Consider the following 18,004-nt stretch of genomic DNA (forward strand, 5'->3'; position numbering starts at 1 on the left):
AATTCAGTTGCTCTGTGTCAAACGGCATTCTGAATAGTTGCACCTCGGGCAGAATACATCGCATTGTGATTTCATGAGCGAGAAAAAAAGGCAGCCCTCCGACAGAAAGAAGAGTGGAGGAAACAAAAATGACTCACAGCGGATATCTCAAAGCAACGAGAAAGAGAGTAGAAAGTTGAAAGTGAATCCTCCTCTTCCCACAGGCAGTTAAGTGGGTACCTTGAGGCTGAAGGCCCCCAGCAGTGGGTTGATAATGTGACCTCTGGGCCAGCAGACTCGCAGGCAGACCAAAGGCTGTGTAAACTAGCACTGGAGAGCCTCAGGATGGAGCGAAGCTGAAGAAACCAGGTATAGGACAGAAGCAGATGCAGAAAATGACAGAAAACAGCATGTACTTCTTACATGAGAGAAACGATTATACAAGATATTAAGAGTTCAAGTAGCTGCAACACACAACCAACTCAAACTCGAGGGCCAAACTGAACTTATTCAAGAAATATTGGTGGTTATTTTCAACTTAAATGCATCTATGGCTGTCTATTAGCACAGTAAATCATTTTAACACATAGAGAAGTTTTACAAATGAAGACTACTTCATTTGGTACCTGCGCTATGACAGCAGAAAGGAATACAGATGTGATGCAGTCAACTGTAAAGCTGTTTAAATGCTGCAAACCCTGCCGAGAACAATTTAACTGGTTACCAGAATCCAGAAAAAAGTCCACCCTCAAAGGGATGATTTAGACAAATTTATACCACAAGTAACAAACATTTTTCTACCGAAGAACTCATATAAGTGCCTGTTTTATTAAAACCTTTTTATATGAAGGTCAAATTCTTCTAGAAATTGTACCATACTTAACAAATTATTTTTTTTTACCCTTGTCCCAGACCCAGACTGTTAATTTTAAAATATAAAAACACTGTGTGAAAATGTAAACTGTTTAAAACCATGATAATCCTAATACAGTGCCAACCACTAATATTGGCACCCTTGGTAAATATGAGCAAAGGTGGCTGTGAAAATAAATCTGCATCGTTTATCTTTTTGATCTTTCATTTTAAAAATTCACAAAATTCTAACCTATCATTGAAGTAAAACAATGGAAATTAGGGGGAAACTCACATTATGAAATACATGTTTTTCTCCGCCACAATTATTTGCACCCCTAGAAATTCTTATGAGTAAAATATCTCTCAAGTATATTCCCATTCATACTTACAATTTTTTTTAGCACACCATGGTGACTAGGAGCATGAAATTCTCCAGCCATGACTTCCTGTTCCACAGGATTATAAATATGAAGAACACAAAGGCCAAATTCCCTTAATCATCCATCACAAAGAGTAAAACTTAAGAATATAGTTCTGATGTGCAGAACAAGATTGTTGAGCTTCACAAAAGAGAAAGTGACTGCAAGAACTAGCTAAAGCATTTAAAATCCCCATTTCCACAATCAGGGCAATAATTAAGAAGTTCCAATCAACTAAAGATATTACAAATCTGCCTGGAAGAGGACGTGTGTCTATATCGTCCTAATGCACGGTGAGGAGGAGAGCTTGAGAGACCAAAGACTCTCCAAGGATCACAACTGGAGACTTGCAGAAATTAGTTGAGTCTTGGGGTCAGAAAGCCTAAAAAAAAAAAAATCAAACAGCCCCTACATCAGCAAATGTTGTTCGAAAATGGTCAGATGAAACAAAAAAAAAAAAGAGCTTTTTGGCAGCAAACCCACCAGATGGGTTTGGTGCTAACAGGGATAAAAAAAGTACCCCATGTCCACAGTTAAATATACTGCTGGATCTTTAATGTTGTGGGCCTATTTTTCTGCCGGAGGTCCTGGACATCTTGTTCAGATAAACGGCATCATATCAAATACCAACAGATAAAAAAATCTATACCTGACTGCCTCTGTTAGAAATCTTATAATAGGCCGTGGTTGGATATTCCATCAGGACAATGATCCAAAACAAACATCAAAATCAACACAAAAATGTGTCACTGAGCAAATACACAATTTGGGTTGTGGAAGCGGAAATGTTCATGACTCTCAGAAAAAAATTAATAAATAAATAAATAAACACTTTTCCGTTTGCCAATGGCTAAAAGTGTATGTAGCTGAAGAAACTCCAGTAAACATTTCTTTTGTTTTTACAAACTGAGTGATGGGTCGAAAAGGTTTGTGGCAATCGAGCTGAAAATAACTATTCCTTCAAGTTCACAATCAGCACCTTCCATCAAATATACCCAAAAGCTTTAGTCAAACACACTCAAGCTAAAGCACTATTATAAGCTTGCTCTGATTTAATCGTAAACTTATTCGATTATAGGAGAAAACTCAGAGCTGTTATCTTGGGAAAAGGTATCGAGGTATACTGTACAATTTATCAATTAATGCATTCCCTGGGATTCGAACCCATGACCTTAGCATTGCTAACACCATGCTTTGCTGTTTATGTAATTTTGTCAAATGATGGAAAAAGTGTTAAAACTGTGTATTTAAGATACAACTAAATTGCATTTTCATATTCTTTGCAAGAAATATAAAATTCATCTTGACAGGAGTCTTTTTAGTCCAAACATGTAAAAAAAAAAAAATATATATATATATATATTTTTTTTTTTTTTTTTTTTTTTTTAAAGCACTTGGCTGTGGATTAGCTCTCTGTTTTTATTTCAAAGTCCTGTATAAGCTGCACTCCCTCACAGGCTGGCTCCTTTCATCCTCAGAAAAGTTCACACACAATTCGCTTCGAGTAAAACACGGACAAACACCTCAGAGAAAGCAGCGAGAGCTGTGCTAGTACAATAATTACAAAAAATATCTGCACTAATCCCACCCTGATAAAACACTCATTACCAACCAAAGACACTTATCAACGGCGTATTGATGACCCATTTCCGAAAGTGGCTTTATAGGAGGCAGAGGAAAGGCAGTGTATCACTCTATCCTACATCTGTACCAGAGCTTTTCATTTGTCTAAGATGTAGAGAGGTAATTAACAGCTGCTGGACTGGGCTAATAGAATTCTCTGGAAACTGTAAGTTGGTGGTGAGGGACAGGGAGATGGCAGGCCATGCCTGTATTAATTACAATGCTTCAGGATAGACTGAACCTTCGAAAATCCTTTTAAGGACGTCAGAAAGGTGAACTTATATTTACCTGTCAAACACAAATGCACACACACACAACATTAGCAACACTGAGTTAATTGTGCACTTCAAAAAAAAACATTTTCACTTAAAATGTTTTATACATGAAGAAATGAACAGCACATTTGATTTATGAATTTTCACAAGGGTGGTTCTCCCTTAAGGCTGCCCCGCTGAGGTCACCAACTGAATACGTCCCACTTTATTTCAGTGACTGTCCCAATATTGACACTTTCAGTTGTGGAATAAATTATGGGCAACAAATATATCTGTGAATACGGTATGTCTACAATGGCAAAAAAAAAATTTGCATTCACACTGATCACATTGGTTGTTTAGATGGGTAAATATCTTCTCCATATTTTTCTTTTGGTTTTTATTTTTGTAAGAAATTATATTGTTAAAATATTTTTACAAATCACATTTTCGCATTCTTTGTATAATTTTAAAAATCTATACAATTACCCTTGTGAACACAAAAGAGTCACCTTTGTACAAAAATGTTTAAAAAAAAAGGCTACATATTGTAGGTTCTGGTGGTAGAAATGTTGATGAATCTTTTAAAAAAACACTATCTTAGGTATTTTTCCATTATTTTAAGGATAATTAATACTTTTTTTTTTACTGTATTATAATTAAAAATGTTGGGTCGATTTTTATTAAAACTACTTTCAATTAATTCAAACATTTTTTTTTTTTTTTGTATATAAAGGTAACATTCTTGTAAACTTTGTACCATACTTTAATCACTCTTTTTTTTTGCTAATTTCTGAATGCTTTATATGTAAATATTTTATTGTTTTACCCTTGTCTCAGAACCAGCCTGTCAGTTTTAAAATGTAAAAGCAAGATTCTACACTAGATTAGTGTACAATTTTAAATTATTATTATTATAATAAATATTTTCTTTTTATTATATATAATGTCACAATTTAAAAAAAAATAAAAAAATCTCAAGGGTCCTAACAGTAAAACTTATTTTCCTTACACAAAATATATTTTTTTCTTTAGATTTTTGGTGGTAAATCGTTACCTGGACCTGGATGCATCCAGAAAGAATAAAAATGACACCTTTGATCACATCACAAGCAATTGCTTTGATAGTGCATACCAACATTTGGTAATTCGGAGCGAGACAGCAGCTGATCGCAGTAGGTAAGGATGAAAGGTCTGCTCCACCTGCCTGCTGTATCCCTGTCTAAGTTTGGTAATGAATACAGGCAGCTTGGGGACAGTCTGTGTTGAGTGTGTGGTTTGGGGTCTGACAGGTCCGCTCTGATGTCCCTCTCTCTCTTTGACAGGGCTGACCCGCAGTAATTTCTCTACTGACATCAGCAGCTGTAGCCGTAACGCATAGACAGATGAAATTTTCATAACTATCTCCTCACAGTCACATCTTCACCTTCAGGATCATTTATAACCCGCCACTCGCCTGCCAGACACAATATGCTTGCCATGAAGCGGACTGCTCCAGTGGTGTTGGAAATAATTAACAGTGCAAGGGCAAAAGGAGTGAGTGTGTCTGAGTCTGTGGAGAGGGAGATTAAGGAGAGCTAACATTATCATTAACGTACATGTCACTTCAGCACAGTCAAGGATATGAAGAATTAATTACACACACACACACACACACACACACACACACACACACACAGAGAATAAAGCTCTTGCATCTTTTTGCCCCCCAAAAGAAAGAGGGAGAGCGCTTGTGTTTAAGAGACAAAGAGAAATGGTGTTATAGGAGCACATTAGCGTTCATGTAAGCTAATGGCTCTATGAGCCCATGAACTATATATATATATAACAGTCTACAAACTTTTGAACTCTAGTGTGAGCAAATATATGTTTCCATATAAGTGAATAAAATGACATGAGGTTGAGTATATGAGAGATTTTTTTTTTTTAATTTTGGGGTGAACTCTCTCACCTTTAGGCCAAACCAATAAAAGGTGTTAATATGCTATGTTTTAAAAGTAAGGACCACGGTTTTAAACAACAAATTCAAGTGTATCAAACAGCTGAGCTAAGGAAATGTTTAGCAGTTGTTGCCTTAAAGAGTGATTGTGTCCGCTTCAGAGTGTTAAAGTGCTTCAGTAGCCATTAATAATAAAATAATAATAATTCCTTACATTTATATAGCGCATTTCTGGGCACTCAAAGCGCTTTACATAGAAAGGGGGAATCTACTCAACCACCACCAGTGTGCAGCATCCACCTGGATGATGCGACGGCATATTAAGCTCCAGCAGAGCTCCACATTCTAGCTCAGCTACATCCTCACCCCTTCTCACTCACTTCAATTCAGACTGTTCTTGGCTTTTTCTGCTATGCAGTAATGTTGCACCACACTGGTTAGCCTCACGTTTCTCAGTCTCTCTTTCCATATAAAATCAACGCTTAATAGCAGAGTTCGCAACTGTTTGCTGGGGCCCCGAATTTCTGCGTTGCTCATAACTGCATCAAGCATGGCAAACCGATTACTATCACTGCAAAAAGCATAATTATGCGATGCTGTTTTTATTAAGCCAAGCGAGCAATTAAAATGAAAAGCAATTTCTCTTTTTTTTAATGGCATTCTCCCCTCTCATTTGGATGCAACCGAGAAACGTTAGTTTTACACGGGGAGGCAACTTGCTGAATCATGTCCTCTTATAAACTGTTGTTTAGAGTTTGGTCATATAATGAAACCTTCCATGTGCCAAGAAACAGGCCTCATCCGCCCAGCTATTAGGATGTCACATGTGTTCACCAGTATGCAAGTGTACTTTTGGGTGTAATTCCTTGTACTTGTTTGCGTTCGTTCGCCGCAAACACACGAGCAAAGAAACAAATAGGACTTACTTTTCCTCTCCACAAACAAATATAATAAGTACGGCATTCCAGAGTGTACTGGTGCCCCCCCAAATCCAAGCGGTTCGCCGAGTGGGTCACTGCATGTACTCTCCAATCCTGACAACCGCAGGCATACGAGAGCAGCCACACAAAGGGGACTGCAGCCGTGGTGGGTATGTCATGCATAGCTTTATGATTGCTAAACAACGGTTTAGGCGTATCGGAGTAATTTACGATCAAACTCTCAGACACTCGCTCTACTGGTAATCACACATTGCACGCACGTCGCAAGGGAGGGACCACACATGTTTGTTTCGATAAAGACAGACAAATTAGATGACCGCTTTTAAGCCCAACCATCACTTTCACACTAATTACAGTGCTGTCGATGATGAAAGAAACACACCCAGATGCACACAAATAAATTTGTTGCCTCTCTTGAGTGCTTTGCAGCGAGCAAACACACCAGCAGGAGAATATATGTGCGTGTGTGTGTGAGAGCAAGTCCAGGTGTTTGCCTGTGAGCACTGGAGCCTTCGCTGAAACACATGAGAAGCTCTAGCCAGCGATGCTAAAACACCCATCACAGGCCGTAAGAAAAAACACACTGCACCATCATTTGACTCCATGTATGTGTAAGTATGTTCGCATACGGGTGTGTACCTGTGTGTTGTTACGGCTTTCTCATTAGCCCATCCTACTTACTGGCAGACAAACTCACACAAACGTGGTTCGGTTAATTAAACCGATCCATTAGCGAGAGCAAGCGGCATCAAACCCTCAAGTGTAGGTGTGTACGTGTGTGTGCATGATATCTCCATCCTTACGAACTGTAAAGGTCTCCCCAGCATCAGAGCTGTCATGTGCAGGGTGAGCCTGTCCGTTCTCGTTGAAGATAGACGTTAACGGTCTTTTTCCCTCTACTCAGGGACAGCAGCTCTATTGTCTGGCCTCTGTCAGACCCTGGTGGGAGGGACACAGTCACTGCTGGGACAAAAGATATGCCGCAGGATTGACAGCTATGGAGACACCCCGTTCCTCATGAGACGACAACCGTTGGAGTGCATTTGTGTGCCAATGAACGTGAGACTGAGGAATAAAGACAGAGGGAAAACCAACTGTGAATGTGTTAAAGGAGACATATTATGCCCCTTTTTACAATATGCAATATAAGTCTCTGGTGTCCACAGAATGTGTCTGTGAAGTTTCAGCTACATACTCCACAGATAATTTATTATAACATTTTGAAGATGCCTATTTTGAGTGGAGGCAGAAATAAGCTGTTTTTCGGGCCTGTTTCTTTAAATGCAAATGAGCTGCTGCTCCTCGCCCCCTTTTCCAGAATAGAGCTGCTCCATTACAGCTCAGACGGAAAAGTCAGATTTTCATGATATGTCACCTTTAATATGCAATATGTTGTACATTCAGTTCATGGGAATGGTACTTTTAAGTATAGCTTTTGTGTTACTCCTAAAAAAATGTAGACTGTGAATTTACATGAATTAATATGTCAGTTTTTGTTAGTTACTTTTGCATTGCATTTTTTGATTGCTTGACTTTTTTAATATTATAAAGCTAGTAATGTTGTGTCGTGCCATGTTGTAATGGCATGCATGATTCGATCCGGCCTGAATATATATTTCCTAAATGCTCCATTGAAAACATAGTTTTATCATTTTCTAGATTTCATAACCAGTTAGCACTACACTATAAGTATTTTTAGCTTTGCCAATATAAATGTCATTATCTAAATTTAATGCAGTTGCAGTTTTGTTATTGTTAACTAAAGTCAAAACTAAAACTATTCAAAATTGTTTCTAGTAACTGAAATAAAACTAAAATAAAATAATTAAAAAAAAAACAATACACTATTGTTTTTTGTTTTTTGTTGTGTTTATATTTTGATTTGTAAAGTGCTTTGAGCTCTGGAAAAGCGCTATATAAATGAAACGTATTATTATTATTATTATTAAATATTACATGAAAAACTTAAACTTAAAAAGAAGAAGAAATGTTGCCTGGGAAACTAACCATAACAAGTATAAAAATTACTAAAATAAAAACTGAAACAAAAATAGTTTCTTAGTAAAAAAATTGTTTCTTAGTAAAAGCTCAGCAAAAATAAATAGAAATATTTTTAATAACTAATTATGACAAAAGCACATAAATGACGAAATTGTAAAACTCAAATTAAGCTGAAAATGTCTTGATGACGCACTGGAGCCACTGATCATGGTCCCTCCCCTATGGGATTACATCTCTGCCGCAATTCTGTGCGCGAAAGATCATATAAATCTGCTTAATAATTATGCACACCTGAATATAAGGCGTTTATAACTTGTATTAAATACAAGATTAACAGTGGTTATTAAGATTGATGTCGTTTGGAATTGGTAAAATGTGCTTGGAAAAAAATATGATCAGAATATCAACTTGCATAATAATTATGCATGCACTGTATTTTTCCTCTTCTGCTGTCGTGGTAATGCAAGAAATGTTGTGTGGTTGTCAAGGCAGCCAATCAGAATTTAGTAGCCTCGTCTCTGATTGGCTGGAATTATGGCATATTGTAACGCTGGGCTGTGTTGAGCAAGCGAGCTGTTGGCATTTAGAGAGCACTGAGGGCTGGCATCAAGGGAGCAAGCTAGTGAAACGTTGCACGCGCAAAAGAGAAGGTCTGCACACATCCAAAAACGTATTTTAAATGCAAAATTGATTTTCGTGCGCTCGAAACACTTTTTTCTTTTTGCGAAATGAACGTTTTCTCCACAAAACTCAGATCGCGCGCGTGCAAAATGCACTTTTGTGCGCTCAAAATATGATCTTTTGCGCGCAGAATTGCGGCAGAGATACAAGCCTATACTCCCCTAACACTTAAGAAGTGTGTTCGACAAAACAGCGCTGCGCAGACCGATCGTTGTATGGCCAGAGATTGTGTTACTATAGGGAGATGAAAGGGTCTGTATTACTTACTATTGGAGAAAGCGTAACGGTAAACTTGGATCACGTGTGCCTTAAAAACCAATCACATTACAGCCTTGACGTCATTGAATTTCAGTCAGGGTTGTGCGACACTCAATCGCTGTTTATGGATAGCATAGGAATGAATGAGAAATGTCGTAAGCTGTATCGCACCTGTCGCAAAAAGTCAGTGACCTCTCATAAAACGGCTTTTTTTTTTTTTTGTGTAAACTCTAAAAATAGTTCAAACCAAAAGTATTGCTTAGTGTAAAACATGTTGAAGATTAGCTGATAGGCTGTCGATTCATTAAATTATAAGCTGTTTCCTCTAAAAAGCTGTTTATTCAGCTTAGTGAAGCCACTCCTCCATTGACATCCATAAAAAAAACAGCCTCTGGCCTCCTTTCCCACTTACTGGCAAACCGGAAGCGTTAGCATTAGCCGTTACGCTTTTTTGGCTAAAGGTTGCAGGCTTGCCTTCTAGTGGCATTGGTATGGCATCAAAGTAACGTGAGAGCTATAGAGAGCAAATGGCTCCTTATGCTTTCGAATTGCTCTCGCGATACTTTGATGTCATACTTTGATGTTCAAGTCGAACACACCTAACAACTAGAGCGCATTAACATCAGAGGTTTGCCCACTCAATCGCGAGTTACTGTCATTACCATTAGTTACTACAGCCTACAGTTTGCTAGCTAGCTATGCCTTCGTCACGTAAATGCATATTACCAAACATGTATGGCTGTGTAAATCCAATTAAGCTGCTAGAGGGAGCATCCATTCAGGTTGTAGTGGTATTTGACAGTTGAGAGAGATGGTACCTTTCTCGTGAGTGGGCGTGGTTTGATATCTTATTTTATTTACTTGGCTGCTTTTTATCATTCAAATTTGGCTGAGTGGTTAATAACTTTTTTTCTATGGTGTAAAAAACTCAGAACACATATTTAATATTGCTTTACACAGACTTTAAAATTATAAAGGTCCTACAGTAATGTATGAAAAAATACTAAAATAATACTGGTAAATTAAAATTTAAGCATAAAAATGTGATTTCACATTAATGTACATATTTTTTATGATTAAGAATAAATAAACATTTGCCTCAGCCAATGGAATGGAAGAGAAATAGGATTGTGCATTACTTAAAGTAATTTCGATATTATAGTGTTAATTCAAAATGTAACATGTTAATAAATTTATTCTTCTAAAACAATCTGATTATTCAATGTGCGCTACTCGCAAAGTATTAACACTGACCTTGTGCAATCATGTTTGTCTATATGTGTAATGTTTGGTGTTTGATATTCTAGTCTGTGGAGAAACTTCTGCTTGCCCTCTGAACTCCATGACCTTTCAGTGTGTGTGTGAGTGTGTGATGACAGCCTGTGGCATTTCTGTTCAGAAGGTTTCCACCCAGGTGAAGTACGAGAGGTCACAACACACTCAACGCACTCACTAAAATACAGACATCCAGAGCCTGAGGTCAGAGGTCAGAGGTCACACACTGAGGGTGAGTGATGAGGGCAGCTACAGCCTCCAGGATACAACACTCACTCGCAACACATGCGAACAAACATTTGCCACAATGTATGCATTGTGGTTATGAATGATTAACTCAAATTCAAATATTTTGCTAATGCTTTATAATAAAGTTCTATAAGATAACACTATAGTTAATGTATACATTATACTTTTTCAGCATTTATTAATTTCTACAAACACTACCATTCAAAAGTTTAGGGTCAGTAAAGGACAGTAAAAACATTTATAATGTTACAAAAAAACCTGTTCTTTTGAACTTTTCATCAAATCCTGAAAAACAAGTATCAAGGTTTACACAAAAATATTAAGCAGCACATCCATTGTCGACATTGATAATAATAATAAATGTTTCTTGAGCACCAAATCAGCATATTAGATTGATTTCTGAAGAATCATGTGACACTGAAGACTGGAGTAATGGCTGCTGAAAATTCAGTTTTACCATCATAAATTACATTTCAAAAGAGAAAACAATTGTCTTGTAAATTGTAATAATATAAATATATATTGTGATATCTGATGCATTCATTAATGTTGATGAATTGAACCTTGTAAGTGTTACCAATATTTTTAGAGACATTTTCAAAATATCAAAATACAGTAGAGAGCATATTAACTGAAGTCTTTTGCAGTTCATAAATCTTTTTGATTTATGATTAATAACTTAAGCCTTTAATAGAGCCATTCATCCAAGTACATGATCTCCTGCTCTTTTTGTCTATGAAAAACTGGTTTTGCATGACCTACATGCTTTAGTAAATTATGCCCTAAATCTGCCCTGTCCACTTAAACCTGATAGACATTTTGTATATCAAGGAGAGGGTGAGCTAATTTTTCCATTATCTAATGTAAAGTATGAACGGTGGCTGCTCTCTTCTGTGGTTTTACTGAGAGTCCAACACTACAAATGCACACAGTTGTACACTTCCTCTCACACTTCTCCTATTGCTCCCTTTTTTCACTCTATCGTGATAATGCAAAAAAAAACAGATTAAGCAAAAACACAGAAATGGCAACGAAAAGGAAAAGAGGGGAAATATAACAGAGAGAGAGAATGAAAGAGAGGGGGTTGGAGACAGATGGGCATTTTCAGAGATCATTTATCAAACTCAGGCCCGTTCACTCCCCTCCCCTCTCCAAAACCCCCATGTAATTCAGTAATCATTTTCATTATCATATAATGACCTTACAAAGCCAACAGCAGTTAGTACGGTCACTACAAACCACACAGCTGTTCCCGGCACTGCCCCCTTCATCACCTCCCAAACACGCAATCTGCCCACCGCAGGAATGGACTGTGACCCCTGCAGAAGTCAACGGAGGGATGTAAATGTGACAGGAGTTGTACTATCTACCTGAGCAAGGTCGGTTCTATCTGAGCGTGTGTTCACATGTGTACTTTTTACGTAAAGTCTCATTGCAGCGTGTCTGTGCAGGCATAAAGGGTGCGAGATCAGTGGTTTTGACCCACGACACTGCAGCTTGCATATGGATGAAACAAAAACCTCAAGGTCAAGCCCTTTCGTCTGCCAATGCAAATGAATCTCTAAGAGGTCTTCCTTCTGTAAGTGTTTGATTTTGACCTATGGAAGATACAACACATTTTAAAGCGCAAATCATTCCAGAATATTCCAAAAGCACAGATGGATATGCATACATGGTCCCCTTTACACGCATTGCACTTACCCCTTCATTATAAAAAAGCTCAACCAGGAGGCCTCAGCAAACTTCCAAGGGGGCCTCAGAACCACTTCAAACTATTTAAATGAAAAAATTTAATTAAATGAAAAAATAAACACACACACACACACACACACATATATATATATATATATATATATATATATATAATTGATATGTTAAAATAATATGAACTCTAAATTCAAATTCAAAAATTAGTTCTTATATAATAAGAAAATAAAAAAATAATAATAATAAAGTAATGAAAATGTTAACCCCCCCGCCTCAATAACATACAGTTCTTGAAACTTCTAAAATAAAAAATTAATCATGGTCAATTTTGAATTAAAAATGAATCATGGTTTACTACCATGGTTATTATATTAACACTCCCAGTTTCTGTTGCCATAATTATAGCAGAAATACCAAAAAATACAAAATAATGTGTTGGAGAATGGGAACTTTAAGACAAAAAGCTTGAGAACAACCGCAACAGAGATACAGATCTAAACGCACATACCTGCATTTCATTTATTCAATTTTAAATAATGAATAGAAATGCAGCGCACACCAGAAACAAAGGCCAGCAGTATAAGATAAAAACATTTTTATTTATTATTATTGGCTTTGCGGTTTATTTACCAAATTTAAATTCCACACGTCGTGTGTTATGGGAAAAAAAGAGATTCCAGTAAAAGTCCAGTAAAATAATTCATAGGAGATTATTTGTTAATCTGGGTGATTTGTCATTTTCATATTACAAGAGAAAAATAAAAAGTACATGACAAAAATGTGCCAAACATATTTTTAACGAGTCCATCTAAAGAGGTTAACATAAAGAGCCAAAATGTCTGAAGGTGACCTGCATGAGTGCATTAGGTAAGTTAATAAGCCTGAGTACCCATAAGTCAACGGGAGAAGCCTACAGTCACATTTAGCATCTCTGTCCTTCAGGGTAACTTCAGATAGCTGAAAGCAGGTCCAGAGGCCCCACAGTCTGCAACACTCCAACTACTGTTTAAGAAAGCAAATGTCTGTAAGACAATAAAAGCCTTAATCAATCAGCCCGCTGTGCTTATGTTTATGAGCCTGTAGCGCCAACCATCCATCACCCGGTTTTTACCACTCAAAACACAGACACAGAAACAAAAGAAAGGCATAATGTGAGGAGCGGGCCTGCTGCATACTAAATTAATAAAACAATCACAGGCTTTCACGGCAAAATAAGCGACATGATTTAGCACGCTGCTCCAAGAAGTTTCTTTTCAAGAAGAGTGGTCAGAAATGGATGTTTGTGTTCGGCACTGTGAGTCATGATAGCTGTTATGACAGTCTGTCAAAATAATAGCATTAATACATCACAGCATTCAGGTGAGCAGAACGTGGTGTACGACGTTCACTTTATCAGCTCGTGTCGAAGGAGATATTATCAGCTATGAGTTCATTTTTGTCTTAGCAGCGTGTCTTAACCTTAGCCTGAGCTATCTGCCTCCCCTCCCTGAATGCGATTTGTTGACAGCTACTTTACAGACCTGTGCCTGATGTTTCGAAGAGTGACGTTATCCGCTCCAGAAGGGGGGCAGGAAGTGATAGTGGAAAGGGATGAGTTCAAACACATTGCAGTGTGTGCACACAGAGGAGTGAAGGTAGCTTTATCTAATCACGCTGCTCCGTCTGATGAAATAAACTTCCGTGGCCGTGACCGAGTGTGCAAATACATTGTGTGTGTAAGTAACCACTCAGTTTCTTCAGCGGTGAGATGAAACTAAGACTACAAGGAACAAATTGTTCTAATGGTGAAATATTTCTCCACATTTGATTTTTTTTTTAAATATAATAGAAACAAATACTATTCAAAAACTTGGGATCGGTAAGATTTAAAAAAAAAAATTTCTCTTATGCTCACCAAGGCTGGATTTATTTGATAAAAAAAAAGCTATTGTGAAATGTTACAAAAATTATTGTGAAATATTACATTCTGATTTGGTGCTCAAGTAACACTCTAATATGATTTCTTAAATAAATATATAAATAAACATTTTACTGACCCCAAACTTTTGAACGTTACCATATATAAAAGAGAAACAAAGTATTATTATTGGTAACTCTGTAACACAATGGAAAATGGTCCAAAAAAAAATTTCTAAACAAAAAGCTAAATTTTTCCTTGTATTATATAAATATCTAATTAATTATTTATTTAAAGTATTTGTACACTCCTACAAACTTACTGAGTGAACCCTATGGGTTAAAACCATAAAAACAATGATTCTGAAAATGTTCACTGTTGTCAATCGGATTAGCAAACCTGTGTCATAAAACATTTCATTCGAAATACGTGCCTCTAAATACATTTCTGCAACACCGTTATTACGTACCTTACTGTACGTTTCGCGGCAGTTTCAAAGTGAAATGTCCAGTGAGTGGTGCTAAAACACGGGTTCAATACGTGACCCTGGTACGTTTTTTTACGTTGATATAGGCACGTATTGCTGTGTTTTTATTACATTGCTTCAGGTACGTATTGCGGCAGTTCATAATTCAAATATCCGGGGAGTGTCGCTAAAAGTGAATAATCTATTGTGTTGGAAATATCCCCTACACCAAACCCAACCCTAAACCTACCTGATAGTGTTAACAAATGCAAAACTGATATAAAAATGCATTTGTTAATGCAACCGTGCCATTTGAAGTTCCTTATATGCAGGTTTGAGCTGTTTTGTCGAAGCGTAGTTTCAAGGGATTCGTACTGGAGCTCTTTATCACTCAAGTGCAACTCTGCGTGAGCTACCGAACAAACCTACTGAATATCAAAACCCATACATATGAAGCTGCATATGTGACGCTAACGTTCAAAAGTATCCGTTTTGAAATCTCGCAGCAAGTTAAAATTGTTTTGAATATATAACATAATATTCCTAAAGTAATTGCGCGAAAATGAGGCTTTATTAATCAAAACTGTGGAGCTGTAAATCATACTGTGTGTGAAAAGGAATAAAAGTTGTTGGAGTTTTACTGCCTCTAGTGTTTATTTCAACTGGAAACTGCAGCGATTCGTATGTATTGGTAAGTTTTTTCAGTTTTGCAAAAATGTATACAGGGGCACGTATTTCGAAAGAGCTTGAACATTTCCATGTTCATTTTTGACTGAAAAGAAGAAAACATACTGTAATTTGTAATTGTGTTATTTATGGATATAGTAAATGCATTTTTATCATAGTAAATAGAACATCAGCCACTATCAACAGTGTGTGTGTGGGGGACCTAAAAAAACAAAAACAAACAGCAATTCCATTTCCAATGTTTCCATTGCGGTACAGCTCTATCATATGGCAACATTAATATTTTTCGCAAATTTCTATAAAACTATGTTGGATAATGTGGATCAGTTAACAACAGCATCTAATTAACTAAAACAAATCATTAGAAGAAACATACCAAATTAAAATACCATACCACACAGGGCTAAAAGTGTGTGTGCTTGTGTCCTTGACGCCATCTGACAAATGAATCATGGTCTGCTTCGTAGTTTTCATCATCTGATTTAAGAATGCAGTTTTAGCAAATACCAGCACTGTTTACAGGTACCAGCAGCCCTGGGCGTCACTCTGGGGTCAAAGCGAGGGGACGACCCCCTTAAAGGGGCCACTTTACAGAAACAAGAAGACAGCGAGGAGTCCTTATTTTTGTTCAAGGGGGAAATTCAGTTATTTCAGGCCATACTGACTAATGGTCTGATCTGAATGAAGACAGATTACCACACACATGCACACACACAGTAGTCTGATGGGAAATAATAAAGCAAGAGAAAGGAGGAGTGTGTGCTAATGTATTGGTATGTGTATATGTGTGTGCACGGCTGGTTCGCTGTGTTATCGGAACAAATGGTCTATGTCTCTCAGTCGCCCTTATCTCAGAGGAAGGAAGTCAATGGGCTATCGGCACATGTGTATGTGTGTGTTTGTGTGAACTCTCTTGGCCTGAAGGATTGTCCTCCTGCTAACTTAAAAAAAAAAATCCTTTCTTTTATACAATTCACTGAAGATGTGACATTAAACACAAGAGTTTAGCACAATGGCACATACCTGTCCCTCCATGTCTGTCTGTGCTGCTGTCTGTCCGTCAGGGCATTCAGTAAAACGTCTGCCATCTCTCTTCTGTTCTCCTGCGCCGTGTTCTCATCCTCCACCACATCCAGCAGCAGCTGAGTCTGCAAACAAACAACATAGTCAGTTTATAACTTCAAACTACACAAAATCAGTTTTGGTCAGTCAGTCAGTTATGCACAACAATGTAATACAATACACTATACAAACTTTTGGGATCAGTATTTTTTGTGTTTTGAAAGAAATTAATACTTTAATTCAGAAAGGATGCATTAAATTAACCAAAAGTGACAGTAAAGACTTTTATAATGGTACAATTTTTTTTCAATTTCATATAAAGGCTGTTCTTTTGAACTTTTTATTCCTCAAAGAATCCTGAATAACAAGTATCAAGGTTTCCACAAAAATTAGCAGTTGAACTGTTTTCAACATTGATATTAATGAGAAATGTTTCTTGAGCTATGCATCAGCATATTAAAATGATTTCTGAAGGATCATGTGACACTGAAGACTGGAGTAATGACTGCTGAAAATTCAGCATTCCCATCAGAGGCATACTATATATAATTTATTTCTGTGATGACAACACTGAATTTTTTTGAAGCCATTACTCCAGTCTTCAGTGTCACATGAGTTGTCAGAAATCATTATTATATGCTCAAGAAACATTTATTAATGATGAAAATTGTTGTGCTGCTTAATATTTTTGTGGAAACAGTGATATATTCAGTATTCTCAGTATTTTTATGCATGGAAAGTGTAAAATAAAACCATTTATTTTATATTTTTAACACTGTAAATGTTTGTAATGTCACTTTCGATTAATTTCGATTTAATTCATCCTTGCTGAAAAAATATCAATTTCTTAAAAAAAAAAAAAAAAAAAAAATTGATATTAATGAGAAATGTTTCTTGAGCTATGCATCAGCATATTAAAATGATTTCTGAAGGATCATGTGACACTGAAGACTGGAGTAATGACTGCTGAAAATTCAGCATTCCCATCAGAGGCATACATTAAATTTTAAAATACATCAAAAAAAGAAAAGTTAATTTTAACTGAAATAAAATTTCACAATATTAGTTTTTTTTTATATATATATATAATGTAGAAAATGCAGCAGTGAACATGAAAAAATTTATTTCAAGAACATTTAAAAAAAAAATTTTTTTTTTTATCTTACCGACCCCAAACTTTTGAATGGTTGTGTACTTTATATACAGAAACCACAACTACTGTAAGTGATAACGTAACGATGGGCAAAAGCATTACAATTTTCTACTAAAATTTCAAAGATATTCAAATTAAACAGCATAAAGGAATGTTGTGTCATGTTTTGACATCATTGACAAAACATTGTTAGCCCTGGAGTGTCTCATAACTTACTGGGATGTGAAGTTTGAATATGCGAAATTGTAATTGAGATCATGGCATAAGGCAAGATTTTCTGTGCAAACCTTCTATTATAGTCACACAATAACAGCAAGGTTTCAGGCTTCTTCTTTTTTTAATGCAATCATTTTTCCATAAGGTTCTGCACCTCAAACAATCATAAATTAGTAATACACAACCATATTCATGAGTGAATATTGTTTAAGTAATACATTTATGACTATCACAAATATGGCAGCATATAATCACATTAGGATTGCACAGCAACTCTGGCTCCTGAGTATCCCCAATAAAGAAACAACTGCTCTTATCTTGAAATAAAAGGGGGGGGGGGGG

General features: G+C 36.6%; 1 protein-coding gene across 6 annotated transcripts in view; it reads right to left on the bottom strand.

Annotated features, from left to right (window-relative positions):
- LOC107657113 (alpha-ketoglutarate-dependent dioxygenase FTO-like) overlaps positions 1 to 18,004 on the bottom strand; it is a 189,365-nt gene that overhangs the window by 98,160 nt on the left and 73,201 nt on the right. For 3 of the 6 annotated variants that reach the window (XM_016445127.1, XM_016445123.1, XM_016445126.1), the window contains exon 8: positions 16,255 to 16,379. In XM_016445127.1, coding sequence (XP_016300613.1) covers positions 16,255 to 16,379 — 125 coding nt within the window. Of the gene's footprint in view, positions 1 to 12,918; positions 13,184 to 15,948; positions 16,173 to 16,254; positions 16,380 to 18,004 lie in introns of those variants that run through there. The other 3 variants (XM_016445125.1, XM_016445124.1, XM_016445128.1) reach the window with 3 other exon arrangements.

Source organism: Sinocyclocheilus anshuiensis, unplaced genomic scaffold (genome assembly GCF_001515605.1).
Source record: "Sinocyclocheilus anshuiensis isolate Anshui unplaced genomic scaffold, SAMN03320099.WGS_v1.1 scaffold944, whole genome shotgun sequence".
NCBI classification, from domain to species: Eukaryota; Metazoa; Chordata; class Actinopteri; order Cypriniformes; family Cyprinidae; genus Sinocyclocheilus; species Sinocyclocheilus anshuiensis.